General features: G+C 43.7%; 1 protein-coding gene across 1 annotated transcript; it reads left to right on the top strand.

Moving 5' to 3' along the window:
• Positions 1-2,054: 2,054 nt before the first annotated feature.
• Positions 2,055-23,303, top strand: MAPKAP1 (MAPK associated protein 1). The gene is made up of 4 exons (XM_070955904.1): positions 2,055-2,149; positions 14,032-14,359; positions 18,922-19,011; positions 23,008-23,303. Exons 1-4 carry the CDS (start codon positions 2,147-2,149, stop codon positions 23,301-23,303), a joined length of 717 nt encoding a protein of 238 aa, XP_070812005.1. The 5' UTR covers positions 2,055-2,146.
• The last annotated feature ends 2,469 nt before the right edge of the window (positions 23,304-25,772 follow it).

Here is a 25,772-nt window from a genome sequence, read left to right as displayed (position 1 = left end):
TGCAAAGTACTGTGGTTTATAGCTATGCCTATCTATTTAAGCTACACATGAGGACCTGAGTGGAGACTTCACAATGCAAAGTACTGTGGTTTATAGCTATGCCTATCTATTTAAGCTACACATGAGGACCTGAGTGAAGACTTCACAGTGCCTAGTACTTCCTATCTTTAGAGGGAGGGAGAGCGAGGCAGCCTGGGCTTGTTTGAATTGGCCTCACTGTGAAGCAGAAATGTCTACCTAAGGAAATATGAAGTGTTTTTAGGTGTTGGATTATGTGTAATGCATGTATATATAGATGGGAGATACACAAGTGAACAGCACAACTTAGTACTGTAACTTTTATCTATTTTTATCATCTATACCAGAGGACCTGAGTGAAGACTTCACAATGTACAGTAGTTTAGCTTATATCTATGCCTATCTATTTAATAAGTATATGAGGACCTGAGTGAAGACTTCATGGTGGACAGTCATTTATATCTTTAGTGGAGGGAGGGGGGAGAGAGAGAGGGAGAGATGGACCTGAGTGAAGACTTCACACTGCAAAGTACTATGGTTTATAGCTATGCCTATCTATTTAAGCTACGCATGAGGACCTGAGTGAAGACTTCACAATGCAAAGTACTGTGGTTTATAGCTATGCCTATCTATTTAAGCTACACATGAGGACCAGAGTGAAGACTTCACAATGCAAAGTACTGTGGTTTATAGCTATGCCTATCTATTTAAGCTACACATGAGGACCTGAGTGAAGACTTCACAGTGCCTAGTACTTCCTATCTTTAGAGGGAGGGAGAGCGAGGCAGCCTGGGCTTGTTTGAATTGGCCTCACTGTGAAGCAGAAATGTCTACCTAAGGAAATATGAAGTGTTTTTAGGTGTTGGATTATGTGTAATGCATGTATATATAGATGGGAGGTACACAAGTGAACAGCACAACTTAGTACTGTAACTTTTATCTATTTTTTTATCATCTATACCAGAGGACCTGAGTGAAGACTTCAGGGTCCACAGCGACAAAGCTGCCTGACTATACCTTCCACACAGGAGGACCTGAGTGAAGACTTCGCCCTGCGTCGAGCGTCCCTCGTTGCTCCCTTAGTTCACTGAAGCTGAGGAGGTCTGGATTTGAGGCCTTTGGGGATGGTGGCCCAGGAGGATTTCTTTCTAGGGCTTATCAGATTTGGGGGGGGGGGGAGTGGATGGTGGAAGGAGGTATCTATCTATCTATCTATCTATCTATCTATCTCTATCTATCTCTATCTATCTATATATATATATCTATATCTATATCTATCTATCTATCTATATATATATAAACATATATTTTAAAAAAATATTATTATTATTATTATTATTATCTATATCTATATCTATCTATCTATATCTATCTATCTATCTCTATATCTATCTCTATCTATCTATCTCTATATATATCTATATCTATCTATCTATCTATCTATCTATCTCTATCTATCTCTATCTCTATCTATCTATCTCTATATATATCTATATCTATATCTATATATATATATATAAACATACATATATTTTAAAAAATTATTATTATTATTATTATTATTATTATTATTATTATTATTATTATTATTATTATTATCTATATCTATCTATCTATCTATCTATCTATCTATCTATATAAACATACATATATAAACATATATATGTTTGAATCAAAAGAAACGGAGAGCACTAGGACCCGGCGGACCTCTCCTGCCGCCACCGCCTCCTCTCCTACGCAGACGGTGCCTTTATGGCCGCCCCTCTGTTTTTCCCCCCCGCCCTCCGCGAAGCGCATGCGTACAAACACACCCATCCTAGAAACACCCCCCCCCTCCTCCCCAAACCCGGCTTCCGGCCACTTCCGAATGGCGGCACTAGTACTTCCGGGTCGGCGCGTCCGTGGCTGAACCCGGCGGCGTTGCCTGCCCGTGACTCCGTGGAGCGAGCCTCCTCCCCACGCCCGCGGATTTTTTTTTTTCCCCCACTCACCCCCACCCCCGCACACACGCCCCACGCCTGGGGAGGGTGGGGGAGACGGTAGCGGCGACGGCGGCGCCCGCCCGGCCCGTAAGTCCATTGAGGGCCTCGCTTCCTCCTCCTCCTCTTCCTCCTGGACTCCAGGTCCCATGGTGCGTGTCCTCCGGCCTCGTCGGCCCAGAGGAGAAGCCCTGGATGGATGGAGCGGCCCTTTGGGGGGGGAGGGGGGAGGGGCTGTGGGGGAGGGGTGCGGAGGGGCCCCTATTTCCCCTATAGGAGCCCCCATTGGTCGTCCTGCTCCTGAGGGGGAGGGGCTAGTTGCAGCCCCTCCCTCCCTTCCCACCCATCCCAACTCTGGCAAGCATGGGGGAGGGGGGGGTCTCTCTTTTTCCCCCTCCCCAAATCTCCTCCCCCCTCCTCGACCCTCCCTCCCTCCCTCCATTAGTCTTCTCCCCTTCCCCCCCCCCCACTTCCCATACTGACCCAAGAGGCAGCTGGTTTCAAACCCCCCCCAACCCCCACCACAGGACCAGCTGCCAGGCTTTGACAATGGGTGGACTTCAACTCCCAGCATTCCTGCTTCCTTCCTTGTGGCTGTGGGGATGCTGGGAGTTGGAGTCCACAGGTTGTCAAAGGGGAGCTCTTAGTGGCCCCACCACCTTTGCCCAGCCTAGACTCTGCCAGAGTAGAGTAGAGTAGAAGAGAAGAGAAAGAATAGGAGATTGGAATAAATAGAGAATGGAGAGTAGAGTAGAGTAGAGTAGAATAGAATAGAATAGAATAGAATAGAATAGAATAGAATAGAATAGAATAATAGAGAAGAATGGAATAAAAGGAATGGAATGGAATGGAATGGAATAATGAAGAATGGAATGGAATAGAAATAGAATGGAATGGAATGGAATGGAGTAGTGAAGAATGGAATAGGAATAGAATAGAATAGAATAGAATAGAATAGAATAGAATAGAATAGAATAGAATAGAATAATAGAGTAATGAAGAATGGAATGGAATGGAATGGAATGGAATGGAATGGAATGGAATGGAGAGTGGAGTGGAATGATAGAATAATAGAATAGAATGGAATAGAATAGAATATGGAAATAGAATAGAATATGGAAATAGTTTAGAATAGAATAGAATAGAATAGAATAGAATAATAGAGTAGAATAGAGTAGAATAGAATAGAATATGGAAATAGAGTAGAATAGAATAGAATAGAAATTAGAACTGAACTGAAAACAAATGAATTGAATTGAATTGAATTATTGAATTCTTTATTGGCCAAGTGTGTTTGGACACGCGAGGAATTTGTCTTTGGTGCCTACGCTCTCGGTTATTTTGCAGGGATGGGATGGAAGGGAGAGGACTTTATTCCAGGCCAGGGACTTTTGACTTCCGAAACTTGACCCTTTCCACCTCACTCACCCCCTAAGGCTGCCCTTTGACCCCGAGGGGCTCTGCCAAGGCTTATTGGGTGGCCGGGCGGTCCTGTCCCCTGCCTCTTTTTCCCGCCTCCCAAGAAAATGGGTTCGGTTTTTTTTTCTCCTGTTCCTTGTTGTTGACTTCCCTAGGCCACAGTGATGCAAAAATAAGGGAAAGGGGGAGGAGCCAATATGCTAATGTTTTGTTGTTGTTGTTGTTGTGTATTTGGAATACCGGACATGTGAACTGTTAAAACTCATTTTGCTGTCTCCCAAACTTTTCCCTAAGGCAAGCCAATGATGATTTTTCCAGGGTTGGAGATCTGTATGCAACCAGCATAAGTTTTATCAAAACTTTAAAAGAGTCAGTGGCATCTCTTTTTCTTTCTTTCTTTCTTTTTTAATCAAATGCTTCCCCCCTTCCCTAAATTGGAGCCTGCTTGGTTTCAAGTCCTGTTCACTTTGGGGAAATGTGAATTGTAGCAGAAAAAAAATATTACTTCCTGCCACAAGACACGGGATAGTGGGCGTCTCCTGTGGATGTAATATTGACGTGAAATCGACGGGAAGTGTGGGAAACGCGTAGTGAAAAAAACCTGCTTTTGTTAAAATGCTTTCTTGTTTTTCCTTATTTGGAATAGAAGATATTGATCTGATTCAGTCTTCCCCACTTTGAAATATAGAATAACAGAGTTGGAAGGGACCTTGGAGGTCTTCTAGTCCAACCCCCTGGGTTGGACAGGGAACCCTATACCACTTCAGACAAATGGTTATCCAACTTCTTCTTAAAAACTTCCAGTGTTGGAGCATTCACAGCTTCTGGTGGCAAGTTGTTCCACTGATTAATTGTTCTCACTGTCAGGGAATTTCTCCTTAGTTCTAAGTTGCTTCTCTCCTTGATGAGTTTCCACCCGTTGCTTCTTGTCCTGCCTTCAGGTGCTTTGGAGAATAGCTTGACTGCCTCTTCTTTGGGGCAGCCCCTGAGATATTGGGAGACTGCTATCATGTCACCCCTAGTCCTTCTTTTCATTAAACTAGACATTTCCATATCTTGGGGGGTAGCAGCACGAGTTGCATCTTACCCTGTTATATGAACTAACCCAACACTGCCATTTTTCAACACATAGGAGCATGCTTTCCCTGTTGTGGCCCCGGCCTCTGGAATGACATTTCGTCAAATATTCATCCAGCTTCCATCCTAATGATGTTCATAAAATCTTTCTTTAAAAAAAATTCATTGTTCTCTTAGGCTTTGCTGTTGGCTGGTTGGTTGATTGCAGAGTTCTCTGTGTTTTGAGGTTTGGTACTTTTTATTGGTTGTGAGTCATCTTTTAGTTGGCTGCGATTTTTTCTTTTCTTTTTCTTCTTTCCTGTCTGTGTTGTCAAATTTCTTCTCGGTCCACCCATCACTATAATAATTTTAACGATGTGTCCGTGGGTTTTGATGTCAACTTTTATAGCTTTGGTATTTCTAGAGTTTGAATAGCAGAAGTCGGTTCCTTTGTTGTTACCCCTTCAATGCTGAAATGTTCCTACACTGAATTTCCACCTTGAATTGTGATTGTGATTTGCTCTAGGCGTTGTGTGAGTTTACCTGACAGTACGGTGTGCGGTGGCTCAGTGGCGTCTCAGTACACGGTGAGTACTTAGGTGTGTACTCAGTGCGCGGTGACTCAGTGGCTAAGACGTTGAGCTTGTCAATCAAAAGCAGTTTGAATCCCTAGCGCTGCGTAACGGGGTGAGCTCCCTTGACTTGTTCCAGCTTCTGCCAACCTAGCAGTTTGAAAGCAGGTAAAAAAATGCAAGTAGAAAAATAGGGACCACCTTTGGTGGGAAAGGAACAGCGTTCCGTGCGCCTTTGGCGTTGAGTCATGCCGGCCACATGACCACGGAGACGTCTTCGGACAGCGCTGGCTCTTCAGCTTTGAAATGGAGATGAGCACCGCCCCCTAGAGTCAGGAACGACTAGCACATATGTGCGAGGGGAGCCTTTACCTTTAGCTTCCTCATCCTTTATTCATCTTTAAAGTGAGGCAAAACCTGTCCAGATTTCTGTTGTTTCGAAATAGGTTTGGAGGGACTGTAGAAACGGGGGTCTCCAGACATGAATAGCTGGCTGAGGAATTCTGGGAGTAACAGTAACAGAGTTGGAAGGGACCTTGGAGGTCATATAGTCCAACCCTCACTTTAGGCATATAGTCCAACCCTCATTTTAGACAGGAGTCCTATACGAGAGATTTGAACCGCCAACCTTTCTGATCGGCAAGCTCAGCATCTTAGCCGCTGAGCCACTTAGGGAGCCGCCGAGAGTTGAAGTCCAAAAGTCTTGAAATTGCCACGGTAGTGAAAATGGTAGCGAAAATAATGCCAAATAAAACGATTGGTGCAAATGCGAATAACGTTTGCCGCAAATCAGCATTTCTGGGGATAGGAACAAATTGCCGTGACGTCACGCTATGGACATGTTGCCGGTGGCCTCGTTCGGTATTGTGGCGTAAACATTTGTTTCCTGGCTTGTGTGTTGTTCCGTGGCTGTTCCGTGGTTGCTGAGAAACCGTGGTCAGAGGTAGGGATCGTAAGCAAATAATTTCAAACCTGATTTCCTTTTTTCCGCCCACTTGTGTTTTCCGGTCTTGAACTCTGGAGGAGGATGAAGGAAAGATGCGTGGGCTCCGTTTGGCTATTGAACTCTTTAGCACATCTTTCAGCTGGATCCGGGGTGCTTCCAGCAATTGATCAGTCCAGCTGTTGTCACAGTTTTTTCCTCGCCGGTTATTTAAATTTATCGGCTGTCGATGAGGTGAATTGGTCGTTTATGGTAAGGGTGCAGCTTGTTCTTCACCAAAATCAGTCGGAAGACCGGGGGTGGGGGGTGAGAGAAATTCCACTAAAACTTAATCTCGTTCCATCAATAATTATGTGAATTTTCCTATGCAAATTAGCCTGATTTTCAGTTTAGTATAGCAGCGATCCATGCGCCCTTGATGTATGGCGATGCTGGCCGAATGACCATGGAAAATGTCTTTGGACAACGCTGACTCTCCTGGCCGAGAAACTCCCAGCACTTGGTCTGGAGTCGGATACAACTGGACAGGGAAACCTTAACCTACCTATCTATCTAATCTACCTACCTACCTATCCATCCATCCATCTCTATCTATCTATCTGTGTCTGTCTGTCTGTCTGTCTGTCTGTCTGTCTGTCTGTCTGTCTGTCTATCATCAATCTAATCTACCTACCTACCTATCCATCCATCCATCTCTATCTATCTGTGTCTGTCTGTCTGTCTGTCTGTCTGTCTGTCTATCTATCTATCTATCTATCTATCTATCTATCTATCTATCTATCTATCATCAATCTAATCTACCTACCTACCTACCTATCCATCCATCTCTATCTATCTGTGTCTGTCTGTCTATCTATCTATCTATCTATCTATCTATCTATCTATCTATCTATCTATCATCAGTCTAATCTACCTACCTACCTACCTATCCATCCATCCATCTCTATCTATCTGTGTCTGTCTGTCTGTCTGTCTGTCTGTCTATCTATCATCAATCTAATCTACCTACCTACCTATCCATCCATCCATCTCTATCTATCTGTGTCTGTCTGTCTGTCTGTCTGTCTGTCTGTCTATCTATCTATCTATCTATCTATCTATCTATCTATCTATCATCAGTCTAATCTACCTACCTACCTACCTATCCATCCATCCATCTCTATCTATCTGTGTCTGTCTGTCTGTCTGTCTGTCTATCTATCATCAATCTAATCTACCTACCTACCTACCTACCTATCCATCCATCCATCTCTATGTCTGTCTGTCTGTCTGTCTGTCTGTCTGTCTGTCTGTCTGTCTATCTATCTATCTATCTATCTATCTATCTATCTATCATCAATCTAATCTAATCAACCTGCCACAGGTTCGCCATCACGGAATTAGACCATTGTTGTTTTAAGACATCGCGGTTAAATGTGGTGGGCGCAGCATAACACGCGAACCCGGCCGGCGTTAAAACCGTCGCAGCCTGGTTCCAAAGAAGGAAGAGTGCGAGGCTTCAAAATGCAGCTGAATCAAAAACAAGAGGCTGCATTTTTTGGGGAAAAAAAAAAAACAAACCCCCAAAATAACAACAACAACAACAACAACAAACGACAAAATTCTCCCCTCCTGTTCCGAGCAATATTGAAATGAAAAATGGCCTCCGTTTTGTCATCTGTTCCAATTGATGTCCCACTCTTTCGCGGTGACAGCTGAAAAGGCCCACAGGTGCCACATCAAGAGGTGACCACGTTGTCATATTTCATTTAGGCGTCCCTCTGCAAAGGCATAATTACCTAATTAGGTTGTTAATTAGGAGATTAGCATTTCGCTCTATTGATCGAATGCTCTTTGCAGGCAGGAGTCGAGAAAACAGATTTGTTGGTCTAATTTATAAGTGTGGCGGTTTCTTCCCTTTCCCCCCCGCCCCCCAGTGCTTATTGGCTTAAAATATTCAGGGAGAATAATTCTGCCTTCTCGGAAAAGGGGAGCTTTTTTTTCTCGAGGAACACCCCCCCCCCCAGCCCGCCATTTAGACATTTCAGCCATGGCTAAGCTGGTTGCCGTTCTCCAGTTGTCCACCTGGAAGACACCCAGGTTGGAGAAGATGGATAGAGCCGATTTGCTAAGATTTCTTTCATAAAAATCTCTCCTCTTCCTTCTCCTTCTCCTCTTTTTCCTTCTCCCTCTCCCTCCTCCTCCTCTTCCTCTTCTTTTTCTCCTCCTCCTCTTCTTCTTCTTCCTCCTTCTCCCTCTCCCTCCTCCTCCTCAACCTTCTTCTTCTTTCCTCCTTCTCCCTCTCCCTCCTCCTCCTCTTCTTCTTTCCTCCTCTTCTCCTCCTCCTCCTTTCCTCCTCCTCCTCTTCCTCCTCCTCCTCCTCCTTCTCCCTCTCCCTCCTCCTGTTCTTCTTTCCTCCTCCTCTTCTCCTCCTCCTCTTCTTCTTTCTCTTCTTCCTCCTTCTCCCTCTCCCTCCTCTTCCTCCTCTTCTTCTCTCCTCCTCCTCCTCCTCTTTCTCCTTCTCCCTCTCCCTCCTCCTCAACCTTCTTCTTTCCTCCTCCTCTTTCTCCTTCTCCCTCTCCCTCCTCCTCCTCTTCTTCTTTCCTCCTCCTCCTCCTCCTTTCCTCCTCCTCCTCTTCTTTCCTCCTCCTTCTCCCTCTCCCTCCTCCTCTTCTTCTCTCCTCCTCCTCCTCTTTCTCCTTCTCCCTCTCCCTCCTCTTCTTCTTTCCTCCTCTTCTCCTCCTCTTCTTCCTCCTCTTCTTTCCTCCTCCTCCCTCTCCCTCCTCCTCCTCCTTCTCTCCTCCTCTTTCTCCTCCCTCTCCTTCCTCCTCCTCTTCTTCCTCCTCCTCCTCCTCTTCTTATTCCTCCTCCTCCTCTTTTTCTTCCTCCTCATCTTCCTCCTCCTCCTCCTCCTCCTGATGTGTCCACCTCCAAGCATCCCTGCTTGATTTGCGAATCTATTTTTCCAGCGTTGATGTTTTTCCATTACCCCGAGAAAGGAGTCCCTTTTCTCCTCCCACCCTTCGTCTCTCTTCTTGTGTCAAGTACCTGGGAATTGACACACATTGCCAAGAGCCTTATGTCAATAGCAGAGGAAACATCTTTTGCTTGAAGGAGCCGGATTGAGAGACTCTTGGATTAAGGAACAATGGCAATCCGGCCAGGAATAGGAGGTGTTGTTGTCTTTTTTTTTTTTTAACTATCCTCCACTCTAGAGACTTCAGAAAGCTGCAGCTGACAAACTGTTGATGCGTTCTTGCAAAAAATATGATATTTACCGCCCGCCCCCCTTCGTTGCTAACATCACACATCCCTCTAAAGCGGTATCTGTAGGAGTGGGGGTAGGAAATATCTTTATACTTTAAGATGCACCGAGTCTCCATTCTTTATTAATGATTTGGGAGAGAGAGCTCACTTACGGTAATCATTTTTCGCTGGCTTTTGAACCTAAGGAACCCAAGGGCTGCAATTTTGAGAGAACGTAAGGAAAATAAGAGATTGTTTTTCCGATTCCCGTTTAATCGGGATAATCAGGAAGCTTTCCCTCTTGTGTCTCTTCCTGCCGTCCCTCGTATAATACGAGACGCTCGGTGACGAGAGATTGCTTAGGAATGGATTCGGTTCCTAGGAACTTCCTTTTGCTACGCTTTGCTTTTCAAACGCAGCCCACGCGAGTAAAATTTTGCCATCCTCGCTGCTCTTCGGGCTCTTGTTTTGCCAGAGGTAGCATGTGGCTTGGCACAGGTAGTCCTCAACTTACGACCACAATTGAGCCTAAAATTCCCGACATTCCGTAAGTGAGCTTTGTCCCACTTAACAACTGCTGTTGAGTGAAACACCGCATTTCTAAAGCTAATCCAACGGCTATTAAGTGAATCTGGCTTCCCTATTGACTTCTCTTGTCATATTTTTCTGGTACTATGCCTAACAAAAGAAGGACGCGGTGGCTCAGCGGCTAAGACGCTGTGCTTGTCAATCGAAAGGGTCGGCAGTTCAGCGGTTCGAATCCCTGGTGCCGCGTAACGGGGGTGAGCTCCCGTGACTTGTCCCAGCTTCTGCCAACCTAGCAGTTCGAAAGCAGGTAAAAAAATGCAAGTAGAAAAATAGGGACCACCTTTGGTGGGAAGGGAACATCGTTCCGTGCACCTTTGGCGTTGAGTCATGCCGGCCACATGACCACGGAGACGTCTTCGGACAGCGCTGGCTCTTCGGCTTTGAAACGGAGACGAGCACCGCCCCCTAGAGTCGGGAACGACTAGCACAAATGTGCAAGGGGAATCTTTTTTTACCTTTACGCCTAACAAAAAATATTTATGGCTTTCAATCTATGTGTTGCATTATCATTTTCTCTAACCATGTGTGTATTTTCGTCCAGTTGCTGTTGTTTTTGCCCCATTTTTGACATCCGTCCAAACAAACCCATTTATTTCCAAAAAAAAAAAGAAAAAAGAAAAGAAAGAAAAACCAGACAGTTTTGAGTTCACCGGGAAAGCAGGTTGCGGTTTTTCCTGCTCCTCTGTCGTCGTTTTGCCCACCGTATCTCTAGCCTGGCACGGGAATAGTATATTTACAAATAATAGTCCCTCTCCCACTCCCATTAGCCCTTTGACTGGTTGAAAGGATGCCAGTTGTGAGAGCTTCTAAGGAAGCCCGCATCCTTTCCAAGCCTCCCACTCACGCCGTAAACAGTGTAAAGTCGGGGTTCAGTGCACAGGAAGATGGAAATAAATATATAAACGGGCCTTTGCACCTGCTGTTAGCCTGTTGTTTAACTCCCTCGGCAGACATTAAATCATTTTCAAGCACAATAATAGCGTGGGAGGTAAATTAACTAACCATTAACAATCTTATAAATACACAATTAACATGCCAGCATTTATGTGACAGCATGGATGGGGCAGCAGTAATTTTTGACTTGAGTCCTTAGGTCTTTGAGGTGCTTCAAGCTGAAGAAGAGGAAGAGGAAGAAGAAGGAGAGGGGGAGGAAGAGGAGGCTTGGCGAAGCAAAAATGCTTCCTTTTTCTTTGGACCATTGTCATTTTCTTTAAAAAAAAAGAGCTTTTGGCTGAGCATTTGACCTAGGATGGAGTAGCCAAGAATGGCTTTTTATTAACTCATCAACTCAGCTATCTGGCTGGAGTATCTGTTGAATTGAAAAAGAACCTGGACATTTTCATGTCATCGTACCAAAGTTTAACAGATTAACAGTGTTGGAAGGGACCTTATAAATCATCGTCCAACAACCCGAGACTCTACACCATTTCTGACAAATGGCAGTCCAGTCTTTTCTTGAAAGCCTCCAGTGATGAAGCTCCCACAACTTCTGAAGGCAACTTCTGTTCCATCGGTTGATTGTTCTCACTGTCAGAAAGTTCCTCCTCATTTCTAGGTTGAATCTTTCCTTGGTCAATTTCCATCCATTATTCCTTGTCTGGCCTTCGGGTGCTTTGGAAAATAGTTTGACCCCCTTCCTCCTCTCTGTGGCAGCCCCTCAAATATTGGAAGACGGCTATCATGTCTTCCCTGGTCCTTCTCTTCAATAGACTAGCCATGCCCAGTTCATGTAACCATTCGTCGTACGTGTTGTGGCCCCGCCCTCTGAGCCTGTCCCATCGGAGGAAGAAAGCTTCGAGCATGAGGAAGAGGAGTCAGCCAGGCCTCCCTCTCCAGGCCCCTCCCCTCTGGCACTGTCTCAGGTGCCGGCCGAGGGAGAGGAGATTAGCAGAGAGACAGGTGGCTCGGATGAGAGCGACGGAGAAACATCATTCCTGGACGCACGCCTCCGAAGGCGTGATAAACGATTGCAGCAGCTCAGGAGGCATGCTAGGGATTAGAACTGAGTCACTGGACCACACCCCAGAGACTATATAATAGAGGGTGGTGGCCAGTGATCCTTGTGACGAACAAAACTAACCTTGGATAGTCACTAAAGCCTCGTTCGGAACTGCTGGGAGGAATATTTATTGTTGTTGGACGTTTGGAAGCTGAGTATTTATCTTTCTGTTTTTCTGTGGAAATAAAAGCACTTGGCAGACGGCGTGTATATCGCTGCCAAGTTGGAGATAAAGAGCTGGGTGTGTTCCAAGTGCTTCCTTAACCCTCGGCTGGCTGTGTTTGTGTGTGTGTGTGTGGACGGGGACAGATCAGTATGTTTTAGTCTCCAGTTCCCTAATCATCCTGGTTGCTCTCCTCTGCACTTTTTCTAGCTTAGGAAGAGCTGTACTCGGTAAGGCCAAGAGCTAATCCACTCTCGATTCCTAAATCACGTTATAAATATGTTACTGATAGAAGACAATATTTGTCGTTTTTGGTTGAACTGTGGGCTCCCGCGTGTTTATTTATTTATTTATTTATTTATTTGTTCCTATTTCTATACCGCCCTTCTCCAAATAGGACTCAGGGCGGTGAACAGCCAAAGTAAAAAACAGAACATACAAAACAGAACATACAAGCTTGGTCGTTTTCTTGCAGACATTTCATGACCCAGTTAGGTAATGCCATCAGTGCTAGAAAGGAGTGGGGTTTGTGACAAGGAGGAGGAGTGGGGGTGTCTTTGGTGCTCTCTGAGCTTGGTGGTTTTCTTGCAGACGTTCCCTTACCCAACTAAGTAACATCATCAGTGCTAGTAGGGTAAGGAGGAGGAGGAGGATGACTGTGGGGTCAGCATATTTATTTATTTATTTATTTTATTATTCATATTTCTATGCCGCCCGCTCTCCGAGGACTCTGGGCGGCTTACACCAAAGACAGTATACGAAATAGAATATTGTCCCCAACAATCTGGGTCCTCATTTTATCCACCTCGGAAGGATGGAAGGCTGAGTCAACCTTGAGCCGGTGAGATTTGACCCGCTGATCTGCTGAACTAGCAGTCAGATGAAGTCAGCTGAAGTAGCTGCAGTACTGCACTCTAACCACTGCGCCACCTCGGCTCTATATAAAATACATTTCCAAACATAAAACGCCAGAACAGTGAATTGTGTTTAAAAACGCACCATACAAAAGCCGAATGAAATTAGGATGGAAATTAAATTGTGTGTGAGCAATTACTGAAGTAGCTCAGCCTTTAGCAGGATATCTAGGTCGTTTAACCATATTGGAGAGTGGTTCTTGCAGGGTTCCAAGAAACCTTCTGATGGGACAGTCCATCGCAATACGACGTAAAGTTTGTGGGACATTCCCACAGTCGCAGTTAGGATTATCAACCAGCCCTCCCTCCTTTGTATTTCCAATCTTGGCCACTACCATAGTTGGTTTGAATCCGGTTGAGTGCTGTCCAGGTTTTGCTTGGACGATCAAAGCCGGAGGGGGATTGTACTTGATCAGACACTAAACAGATCTGGGTTAGAAGATTCCTGCCACTATGCTATCTCAATGTCACAGTCTTCCCTGACTAATTATTAGACAGGTGTCAACTCGCAAAGCATCTCTGGCCTGCTCTCGAGTTGCCATAGACAAGGGGGATGGGAAAACCGGCGAAGCAGCACGGCAGCCAAAAAACAAAAGCACATTCCAGACATATCTCTCTCAAGGCTGTCTCCCAGGGTTACCCACAGCGGCCGGAGGGGAGTGATCTCTACAGCCCGCGAAATTGCTCCGTTGGCGAATGTGACTGATGACACACCCTGGGGGGGGGGAAACAGGGTCATGCCTGGGTCGTAAATTACGTGGGGTCAGATTTGGCTTCGCTTGGAACGTGCCATCCGTCGGAACCTTGACAACAGGTACTTCTCGACGTACGACCACAATTGAGCCCAAAATTTCATTGTCAGTTGTTAAATTAGTTTCGCTCCATTCTGCGACCTTCCTCGCCACGGTCTTTCAGACCTTGGAGGCCAACTAGTCCAACCCCATCCATCCCCCTCGCCCAAGCAGGGGACCACGTGACCACGGAGGATGCTGCAGTGGTCATAAGTGTGAAAAAAGAAATGGTCACGAGTCACTTTTTTTCAGTGTCTTTGTAACTTTTGAACGGTCGCTAAACGAGTTGTTGTAAGTCCAGGGCCTCCTGCAATCCCATTTGGCATCATTTCCTAAGCTTGTCCTCTTCTGTTCTGTCCGACAGGTAACGAAGACGTCGGCTCAGCATGGATCGGAGGAGATAGTAGGCGAAGGTAGCAGAACCTGGGTTAGGATGGCTTTCTTGGATAACCCGGCTATTATCCTGGCTCACATCCGACAGTCGCATGTGACCAGCGATGACACGGGGATGTGTGAAATGGTCCTCATCGACCACGACGTCGACCTGGAGAGGTTCCATCCGGCTTCGGCCAACGGGGAAGGCAGCTCGGAAGGACCAAGCAGCAACGGCGAACCTCAGGGTTATGTGTATTCTCAGTCCGTGGACATTACCTCAAGCTGGGACTTCGGCATTCGAAGGCGTTCAAATACAGGTGATTCCTGCCTGGGGGGGGGGGCATCTTGGGGGCTCTTCCTAGGAGGAGGCTGGGATGTCAAGAGGGAAGCATCCGTAGAGTAGAGTAGAGTGGAGTGGAGTGGAGTGGAACAGAGAAGAATTTAATAGGAATAGAATAGAAAATAGAATAGAATAGAATAGAATAGAATAGAATAGAATAGAATAGAATAGAATAGAATAGAATAGAGGAATGGAATGGAATGGAATGGAATAGAATAGAATAGAATAGAATAGAATAGAATAGAATAGAATAGAATAGAATAGAATAGAATAGAATAGAATAGAATAGAGGAATGAAATGGAATGGAATAGAATGTAATGTAATGGAATAGAATAGAATAGAATAGAATAGAATAGAATAGAATAGAATAGAATAGAATAGAATAGAATAGAATAGTAGAATAGAATAGAATGTGGAGTGGAGTGGAGTGGAGTGGAGTGGAGTGGAGTGGAGGAGTGGAGTGGAGTGGAGTGGAATGGAACAGAAGAATTTAATAGGAATAGAATAGAATAGAATAATAGAATAGAATAGAATAGAATAGAATAGAATAGAATAGAATAGAATGTGGAGTGGAGTGGAGTGGAGTGGAGTGGAGTGGAGTGGAGTGGAGGAATGGAACAGAGAATTTTATTTATTTATTTATTCGATTTGTATACCGCCCTACTCCCGAAGGACTCAGGGCGGTGAACAGCCAAACAATAAAATAACATAGACATAAAAAATTTAAAAACCAGATAAAATCAAATTAAATTATTTTGGCCCAGACAGATTAAAACACCCCAATAGAAGAATTTAATAGGAATAGAATAGAATAGAATAGAATAGAATAGAATAGAATAGAATAGAATAGAATAGAATAGAATAGAATAGAATAGAATAGAATTCTTTATTGGCCAAGTGTGATTGGACACACAAGGAATTCTTCTTTGGTGCATATGCTCTCAGTGTACATAAAAGAAAAGATACGTTCATCAAGAATCATAAGGTACAACACTTAATGATAATCATGTGGAACAAATAAGCAATCAAATCACATTAGGAAACAGTCAATATAAATCATAAGGATACCAGCAATAAGGTTACAGTCGTGCAGTCATAAGTGGGAGGAGATGGGTGATGGGAACAATGAGAAGATTAATAGTAGTGCAGACTTAGTGAATAGTTTGACAGTATTGAGGGAATTATTTGTTTAGCAGAGTGATGGCATTCAGGGAAAAAACTGTCCTTGTGTCTAGTTGTTCTGGTGTGCAGTGCTCTATAGCGTCGTTTTGAGGGTAGGAGTTGAAACAGTTTAGGTCCAGGATGTGAGGGGTCTGTAAATATTTTCATAGCCCTCCTTTTGACTCGTGCAGTATACAGGTCCTCCATGGAAGGCAGGTTGGTAGTAATTGTTTTTTCTGCAGTTCTAATTATTCTCTATCCATCCATCCATCCATCCATCCATCCATACATACATACATACATACATACTGATTGAAACATAGAAAAGTTCGTCCTCCCTTCTACACTCATATACACTCATTGTTCCTCCTTTTCATTTTTTGTAACCTCTGCTTCCTCTCGATTGGGTACACGCTTAATTGTTTAATTATCTGTAGCATTCTAATTCAACCTAATGCTCCTTTATTGGAAATAACCAAATAGGAACTTCCAATCATTGACTTTTCTCCCAGCTTACGAAGAATGAGACAGCTGAGTCTGAATTGATGTCTTTCGTTGGCTCAAGAACTAGAACGGATTTCCCTTAAAACCGGTACCCGGTCCTCGCCTACTGACAGTCCAGTCCTCCCATAATGACCACGGCTAGAAGTCCTGAAACTGCGTTCCCCAAGCAATGAAATCATACGGTGTTTCGCCTAACAACCCCACTTCACTTAGCGGTGGAAATTCTGGCCCCAGTTAAGCTGTTTCGCCAAGATCCAGCACCTTGGACAGCAGCTTCTCACCAATATAAATTACTAGACAGCTAGCCCAGAATTTGACAAGCTGGTAAAATCCCAAATATTCTGGGACTCCGTTCTTACTACCTTCCATTCTCTTGGCAAATCTTGTAAGCTTCATGGTCCAAGATTGAAAAGAGGCCGAAAGGCAGAGACAGAAACGTTGAAAGTTGTCACCGCGTTGGGTTGAATTTGGACGAACCAGAATGGACCAGTGCTGAGCTTCTTGACCTAAAATGGGACACCATTCCACCCTTCTCCTCATTCACCTCATGCCCCCTTCACAAATTATACTGGGAAGATAATCGACACTATTTTGAAACAAAAAACAAAACTGTGATTCACTTAAGAGCCGCCTTGCTTAACAAGGGAAACTCTGGTCCCGATTTTGGTCGTAAGTTGAGTGACTATGTCTTAAGTCTCTCTTCAAAGCTCCATTTCTCTCCCCTGAAGGATGTCCTTTCAATCAAGCCGAGGATTGCTCCAAGTGGTCCTTTTCCCTCTTTTATTGTCTTTCTACTTACATACCTTCTGAGCTTTAGAAGATCTTGGGCAGGGGCTTGGACTAGACCTACAAGATTCCTACTAGATTCCTTCCAACTCTTGTTAATCAAGCATCGTAGATATGGGAATCTTCCTCTACTCAATGTAGTTTTGAGTAAGCGTATTCAGCGTGGCATTCTTAAACCCCTTGTATGAAATGGTCCAGGGTCTCCTGCTTGAGCAGGAGGTTGGACTAGAAGATCTCCAAAGTCCCTTCCAACTTTGTTAGTCTATGTTCTAACAAAATAAGTTGGAAGGGACCTTGGGTCTTCCGGTCCAAACTCCTGCTCGAGCAGGAGACCTTATACAATTTCAGACAAATTGTTGCCCGATCGATGGCCAAAGGTAGATGAGCCTTGGTGGTGCAGCGGACTAAAGTGCTGTTATGTAGCACTTAGCTGCCAGCTGCCTGCAATTAGTGCGAGTTCAAATCTCACCAGGCTCAAGGTTGACTCAGCCTTCCATCCTTCCGAGGCAGGTAAATTGAGGACCCGGATTGTTGGGAGCAATAAGCTGACTTTGTAGGCACACCGCTTATGAGGGGATCTTGGTGCTTATTTAATTTTACTAGCTTTCCTTTTTTAACGACTCAAGTCAGGGAAGGAAAAAAACAAAACAAAACCCACATCAGAAAGTAATCACTATTCAGGTAGTCCTTGAATTACGACCACAACTGAGCCCAAAATTTCCATTGCTAAGTGAAACATTTTAAGTGAGTTTTGCCCCCTTTTACTTGCCGCAGCTGTTTATTTTGTTTATTTTTATTTTATTTCGCATTTATATACTGCACCTTCTCCCGAGGGACTCAGGGCGGTGTACAGCCAGATAAAAACATACAATACAAACATTAAAAACAGTTAAAAGAATATATACTAATTTGGCCCCAGTTTAAAATGACAAACCAATTAAAAATATTTAAAAATATGTTTAGCCCGTCATAAGTATGAATCAGTTGCCAAGCATCTGAATTTTGATCACGTGCCCATGAGTCAACGATCGTGTGAAAAATGGTCATCAGTTACTTTTTTCAAGTGTCTTTGTAACTTTGGTCACTAAACAAGCTGTTATAAGTTTAGGACTTGCCTGTATGGTAAATCACTCATTTTTATTTTTTAGCCTACTTTGGCTAAAAAAAATTCCGAGTCTCGACATGTCGTTTTCTGGGAGTTTGTACATTCAGAGAGAGAAATTCTTTTTTTTTTCTTTTTTCTTTTTTCTAAACCAGTCTTCACCAGTTTCTCCAACGTTTCTTCTTCTTTGTCTCCTTGGGGGGGGAAAATATATCTGACATTTAAAACATAGAGAGAATTCCAAGTGGCAGCGAAGACACCCGTCTCCTGGTTACTGATATTCCACCTATTTGAACATGGACTGTTTTGGATGTGGACTCGAAAATATGTAAAGAGGAAAAATGATATTCATTTTTTAAGATTTGACTAATGTTGCGCAGATACAAATCATTTATTTTTACTACCTATAAACTGTTCCAGCAGAGGGAAGGAAAAGCTATGCTAATTTATATAGCGTTGACATTTTATAATTTTCACGATTTTTTTTTTTTTAGATAAAAGATTTTATATTTAAAACTTTAATAGTCTAGTCTGAGTTCATTTATCTTTAATTTTTTGAAACGGGGAGAGTAATTCATAACAGTAATTTTATTCCTGTAATGTAATATTCACTTCAGTTCATTTGTGCATTAAAATTCCTTTAAGACCGTTATTAATGATTTATATAATGAAATGTCATATTAATCACAGAAGTTTTCACATTTTATTATTCTCTTCCATGTTAATACTATCTTTATGATCTCTATTAATGTTTTATATCCTCTAATTTCAATTATAAATCAAGAACATTTTCATGTTTTTGTTGGTATTTGCTTTTCAGAAGTGCCACCTTTAAAATTTTATTGCCTGCACCCCCACCCATAGATGTGCAGCATAAAACATCTTTATTCATAGAAAGGTAGTTAATTATGTCTTTTGTTCGTAGCAAACTTTCGTTGACAAACTTAAACATTATAATATTTTTTTTTTCTCTCCTGTTTCTAAGCTCAGAGACTCGAACGGCTAAGGAAAGAGAGGCAGAATCAGATCAAATGCAAAAACGTTCAGTGGAAAGAAAGAAATGCCACCTGTTCTGGTAAAAAAAAATACATTATTTTATTCACTGTTTGTTTCCGGGCCTATTTCATGCATAAAACCTGCTTTCTCTGTAAATTGTTGCATGATAAAGGATGAGAATGGGGCGTGGTGGCTCAGTGGCTAAGACGATCAGAAGGCCGGTAGTTCAGTGGTTCGAATCCCTAGTGCCACATAATGGGGTGAGCTCCCATGACTTGTCCCAGCTTCTGCCAACCTAGCAGTTCGAAAGCATCTAACAAATGCAAGTAGAAAAATAGGGACCACCTTTGGTGGGAAGGGAACTGCGTTCTGTGCGCCTTTGGCATTTAGTCATGCCAGCCACATGATCACGGAGACGTCTTCGGACAGCGCTGGCTCTTCGGCTTTGAAACGGAGATGAGCACTGCCCCCTAGAGTCAGGAACGACTACCACATATGTGCGAGGGGAACCTTTACCTTAAAGGATGAGAACAATTTTGGAGATCGCTTGGGGGGAAAAGATGAGCAACGCCGGACAAGCTCCCTTTAAAGAATTCACCGAAAATGTGAGCTGTCCCTCCATGCAATGCCGCCCATCTGGACTTCAGGGTCCATCATCCCTAGCCAGAAGATCTCATGAGCAAGCGGGATGATGGGACTTGTAGTCCAACACCCGTGTTTAACCACAGGTTGGTCAAGAGCTGGAATATTTTGGAGGAGGCCTGCTTCTGTTTTTTTGTCCTGATGGATCCGATAAGATTCAATCCTTGGGAACAGCTAAAGCAGGGATGAAATGCTACCGGTTCGCACGAACCGATAGTAATAAAAGCTACCAGTTCGGGCAAACCGGTAGGGAAAAAAAAGCTACCGGTTCATCCGAACTGGTATTTCCGACGATCAGCTGTGCCGCGCGATTTAGATTCGCTAGAAAGCAGGAAATCCGACTTTCTAGCGAATCTAAATCACGCGGCACAGCTGTTCCCCGCCTTTGCTGTTCTACTTACCTTCTTAAGCATCCTTTTTCCACATGAAGTGTGCGTTTCGTGTGCACTGCGCACACGCAGCGTGCATTTGGCGTGCCACAGCGAACCGGAAGCAACCCACGGAGGATTTCACCACTGAGCTAAAGCTTTAGAGATTGCCAGGGTTGCTGTTAGTTGTGTTTCCCCATTTTCCCACAAGCAGTTCCATTCCGGACCCCGTAAAGAGAACGATCCCGAGCTTTGGAACCACTTCTGTTGTCCTGAGCTGCACTGGTCGCTGCCCTTAGCTGAGCTGCTAATCTGAGCAGATTAGTTTTTTGTCCTCTTTGTTCAAGGGTAGCCAAAGGGCGTGGGTTTTGTTGTGCGCCTTCGTTCACTACGCACTACGGTCCACTGTTTTATTTATTAAGCTGCTGTTCCTCCCAGGAGCACAAAGCGGGACTGGCGAGAGATCATTCCGTTTTATTCTGAGAAGCTGTGAGCTCGTAACGTAAGGGAGTCGCGTTTCGTCGCTTTAAAGCTTTATCCATTCGGTGAATACACAACGAGATTCGTTGCAGTTCAGCTGGTCCTTTCGGGAATTGGCCTTCACAGCGGACGCCTTTCCCAGCAAATTCTCTCCGCTTTTTTTTCCTTGTTTTCCCTTAACGGTACATGGAAATAACCAGTTCACTGTTTATGAACTGTACACTGTTGTAGTTTGCAACGTTATTAAGGTCCCACCTTATTTTGGGAAGTGCTCTGCTTAAATTCTGTGGCTGTGAACGAAGAAGCTTGGAAAACCCCTTCCCGTAGCAAATGACAATTTTTATTTTTTTTTAATTTGATTTATATGCCGCCCTTCTCCGGAGACTCAGGGCGGCTTACAATGCGTTAAGCAATAGCCTTCATACTTTTGTATATTTATACAAAGTCAGCTTATTACCCCCACAAACTGGGTCCTCATTTAACCTACTTTAGAAAGGATGGAAGGCTGAGTCAACCTTGAGCCTGGTAAGATTCGAACCTGCAGAAATTGCAGGCAGCTGTGTTAATAACAGGGTGCAGTAAACCACTGTACTACAAGGCTCCTCAAACCATTTGTATGTAAAGAGAGAGCAACACACCTCACCCCGCTTCTTTCCAGCACTGATGATGTTCCCTAGTCAGGTTACAACGTCTGCAAGAAAACAACCAAACGCAGAGAACATTAACGACCTCAAATCAAGTCCTGTCTTCTGCTTTTTTTGCCGTATCATAGTTTCCCAGATTACCCCATCAAACACACAAACACACCCAACACTTCCCTTAATTCAAGCAGAGAATAATTTTGGAGATGGAACCGGCACCCGTGCCAGACAAACAAACAAACAAACCATAAGCCGGGATCTTCGCAATCTTTTCCTGACGAGCAAAATTGCCTGTTAAAATGAGCTTTTTTTTAACCAGACCGACGAAACTCAACATCAGATGGTCAAGCCCCAAAGAATAACTCGACGTAGCATCTCAAGATCATTGTTAGCGATAGCACTATAGCAATAGCCCTTAGACTTATATACCGCTTCACACTGCTTTTACAGCCCTCTCTAAGCGGTTTACAGAGTCAGCCTCTGATCCCCCAACAATCTGGGTCCTCGTTTTACCGACCTTGGAAGGACGGAAGGCTGAGTCAAAATTGAGCCTGGTGAGAACCGATCTGCCAAATTACTGGCAGCCGGGGATCAGCAGAAGTAGCCTGCAGTACTGCACTCTAAACACTGCTTGATAGGAATTTCTTTCTGATTTTTTTTTTTTCTCCAAAGCAGAGTGGTCTTTTCGAAATAGGTAAAACAGCTGACCCAGAGGCTGTGACATACATGGTTTTAGTGACGGTGGTGACCATTTAATCCTCAGTTAGCTCTTCTGTGCCTCTGTTGAGGTAGCTCAGCGTCTTCTTTTTTTTGTAACGGTGGCCCAGCTGCACCTCCTCCATCTCAATATTTTTGGCTCACGCTGTCCTCTCCGTGAGCTAGCTCCCGTCGGGCAAGTTTTCATTCTGCCGTTTAACAAATGATGTTCTTAGATCTACACCCAAAATACATCTCAAATGCTGGGACTGTGTGTTTTTTTTTTCTAGGACTGTGGTTGAGTGTAGACCCCAAATTTCTGCTCCATACAAGAGCATAAGGGTAACCTTAGCTTTATATACTTTAATTAATGGGATAGGGACCCTGGATAACTATGATTCTTTAGCTTAAGCACTAAATTCCAGTTCCCCATAGACTAGCTTTCCATTGGGGGGTTTCAGCCTTAGAGGGAGCATCTGTTGTGGCCTCTCCAGTGACCAGTGGATCTGGCAGCAGACTCGGACAGTGAGGAAGTTGGGGAGGAACCTGGGCCAGTCCTGGAGTCTGGGGAAGGCTCTAATGAGGGCTCTGCATCGGAGGCAGAGAGAGGGCCAGGGCCGTCTGACAGTTATCAGCTGCCTTCGGAGTCGGACATCAGTGAGGGAGAAGAACAGCTGGAGCCTGTTCCCAGTGTGCGCATGCGCAGAACTGTCAGGAGAAGGGAACAGCTAAGAAACAAGGGTCGACTCAGGAGTAAAGCCACAGGTGAACGGTGAATGGCCCCTCCCATAGGGAATAAAGAGGAGCGAAGGGGAGGGGAGTTTGCAGGAGACAATTAGTTCATTTGGGTGAAGATCTGTTCCTGCATTCTTGCCAAGTATTGTGGAGTCTGAAAGATATCGGCCTGGCCACTCTCCAAGCCCGATAAAGGTTGGTAAATATGAACTATCTTGAAAGGCTGTGGGAGAGGAAAGACTTTGCTGGAGAGGAATTCACTATAAATTAAATAAAAGGGGTTTATTGGGACGAGGACAGCAGATGTTGTCATCTCAAAGGTGCTTTTTTCAAAGGGCAACTGGACTTCAGTTTTTTTCCTTGAGGAAAACGCTTCGCTTCTTGGCAGAGAAGCCAAACGTCTTCCTCAAGGAAAAACCCAACTCCCGATGCACCTTTGAGACCACCGTGATTTGAGAATCTCCGGCAGCCATTCAGACGTTGCCGTGATCCTCTCGTTCTTTGAACCCCCAGCCGAGGAGCTGAGCCGTCTCTTCGAGAAGAAGAACTTCAAGGTGAAGCCGGTCCATACTCCCGTGAAGCCATCAATCCTCTCAGTCCGACTGGAACAGTGTCCTCTGCAGCTGAACAACCCCTTCAACGAATACTCCAAGTTTGATGGCAAGGTAAGCGAGAGCAACACGCCACTCTGTTATTTGATTGTTGTTGTTTTTTCCCCCATTGTTGCTTTGGGATCCCCCGAAATAAAACGTCCTAATCCAAGTGCAGCTCGGATTCAGGAAGCTGAAACGGTAGTTGGATTCTGTTAGAGTTTGTTGCAAAAAATCATATCCAGAAAGCACACACAGATAACTGATTCAGCAGGATTCATTAACTTCTCTTTATATACGATAGAACACGTGAAGATAAATATACAATGGCTGATTCTTCCAACGTGGTAGAGAGGAGGGATTGTAAGGACAAACGCACACAGGAGTACAGCAGAGATGAGTTTCAGTTTCAATTCAGCAGATTAGTTTCAGTTTCCAAACAGTCCCCATTGGCTGACCCAGTGTTTGTTTGTTTGTTTATTTGTTTATTTATTTATTTTATTGGATTTCTATACCGCCCTACTCCCGAAGGACTCAGGGCAGTGAACAGCCACAGAATAAAACACATAAATACAAAAAATTTAAAATAGAATAAAAACGAATTAAATAATTTGGCTGAGACAAATTTAAAATACCCCATAATTTAAAAACAAATGAAAATGTACATTTAAAAAGATTTAGGCCAGGTTGTGACCCAGGCCCACGTAGTTAATATTAAATGCAAAAGAGTTCCCAAAAAACAAACAGATTTTATTAAAACGGCTGAGAATTACCTCATTCTCAGCTTATTCCAAATTAAATGAAAGCAAAGTTCTCAAAGCACCTTCAGTTTATCTCTGGCCTACGCCAATTCCCAGCATAGCTTTCTCCGTCCATCAAACCAACCCCTTCCTTAATTCTGCCGGATGGTGTCCTTATCATTAAGGATAGAAACAATACCCCGTTTCCCCCAAAATAAGACATCCCCTGATAATAAGCCCCATCGGGCTTTTGAGCGCATGGCAATAAGGCCAAGCGCTTATTTCAGGGTTCAAAAAAATATAAGACAGGGTCTTACTTTTGGGGAAACACAGTAGTATTTCTCCATAATCAAGTTTTATTGGTCTGTGGAATCTTAACCGCTGAGTCCGAAAGGAGAAGGGCGGTATAGAAATTTGAATAAAGATAAAGATAAAGATAGGAGGTCCAATCAAATCCTATATTTTGCTTCTGTCGGAATCCCAGATGTCAATCAGCCCCTGATGGTTTCATCAAACAATTTAGATCGAAGCAACGACAGTTTTAACACCATCGTGACCTGAGCCAGTTTGGGAATTCAGCTCTACTCAACTTACTTGTTAGGTTAATAAAACGAGGGTTTATTAGTCCCAGATGTATACTACCCAAGGCACAAAAGCCGAAGATGAACCAAAACTTCTTATTGCATAGCTTAGTGGAGTTCAGTTAGAGCCTTAAATCTGTTCCGATAAAATATTGCCTGTGACAATTAAGCAACGTAGGCCTCCCCGATGCACACCAGCAAGAAAAGACGCGACGAGTCCATAAAGATGCATCTTTTATCACTGCATTTTTTGGGGGGCGCTTTGAGGTGGTGGTTGGGTTTTTTTTTTTTCCCAGCTCTTATTCAAAAACGGCCATCATTGCACAAAAATTCAGCGAAGGATCAGCTTAACTACTGCCAGCTCGCTTTCTCAAGTTTCAATAGCTCAGCTTTGCTTTTCTCCCCCATCAAAATAAAAATTTACTGAGCCAGTCGAGAAGAGAAGGAACGTTTCCCCCTGATCGTTAAAACTTGTTTCTTTTCTTTAAAAAAAGAAGAAGAAGAGAGAATCAAAGCTCGTGTTCCCAATCTGAAAACCAAAAAAAAAATAAAAAAAAAAAATTTCAAGAGTCACCCCAGCCTCTGGAGTAAATATATAATTAAGTAGGGATTTTTTTTTAAATAAAAAACATGCTTAATTAGGCCCCCAACCTCCCCTCCTCCTCCTCCCGTAATAGACTTCCCCATCTCTTCCCAATTAGGCATTCCTTCCTCAAGAGACCCAACTGGTTCAGTTAATTATGCAAATCAGGCACGTTTCTATTCCCAGGCAAAGAATTTATGAATGTTTGCAAAAAAACAAAAAAAAAAAAGAAAAAAACAACCCTCAAAAAAACCTGCAACTCTTCCTACATATAAAAGGAATTCAAATTGTCGTATTTGAAATCCGGGGTGGGGGGGAGAAGGGATTTTTTTTAGAAAGAGGGAAAGAGTTGTTTAAAAGGTGTGAACATTTTATCCTAAGCCAAGTACAGACAGTCTTTGATTTACAACCATTCCTTTAGTGACCAGAGTTACAGCAGTAACTGATAATAGGGACATATGACGGTTTTTCAATCTGTTTCTGTTGCTTCCCTCTGGGAGGAGGTTTCGAAGTATCTACAGCACGATTCCTAAGATTCTGTACCAGTTTTGTTTCCTTATTATTATTATTATTATTATTATTTTTAATTTGATTTATATGCCGCCCTTCTCCGGAGACTCAGGGCGGCTTACAATGCGCTAAGCAATAGCCTTCATCCTTTTGTATATTTATACAAAGTCAGCTTATTGCCCCCACAAACTGGGTCCTCAATTTACCTACCTTAGAAAGGATGGAAGGCTGAGTCAACCTTGAGCCTTGGTGAGATTCGAACCTGCAGTAATTG

Source organism: Pituophis catenifer, unplaced genomic scaffold (genome assembly GCF_029215685.1).
Source record: "Pituophis catenifer annectens isolate HBS135680 unplaced genomic scaffold, rPitCat1.0.hap2 SCAF_17, whole genome shotgun sequence".
Taxonomy (NCBI): Eukaryota; Metazoa; Chordata; class Lepidosauria; order Squamata; family Colubridae; genus Pituophis; species Pituophis catenifer.
Note: the sequence above shows the minus strand (reverse complement) of the source record. Positions and strands in the feature narration are given on the sequence as shown.

Excerpts from the sequence above, each read along its gene's own strand:
- MAPKAP1 (XM_070955904.1), top strand. Across the intron at positions 14,360-18,921 it reads TCGAAGGCGTTCAAATACAG|CTCAGAGACTCGAACGGCTA; the intron begins GTGATTCCTGCC and ends CCTGTTTCTAAG. Across the intron at positions 19,012-23,007 it reads AAGAAATGCCACCTGTTCTG|CCGAGGAGCTGAGCCGTCTC; the intron begins GTAAAAAAAAAT and ends TTGAACCCCCAG.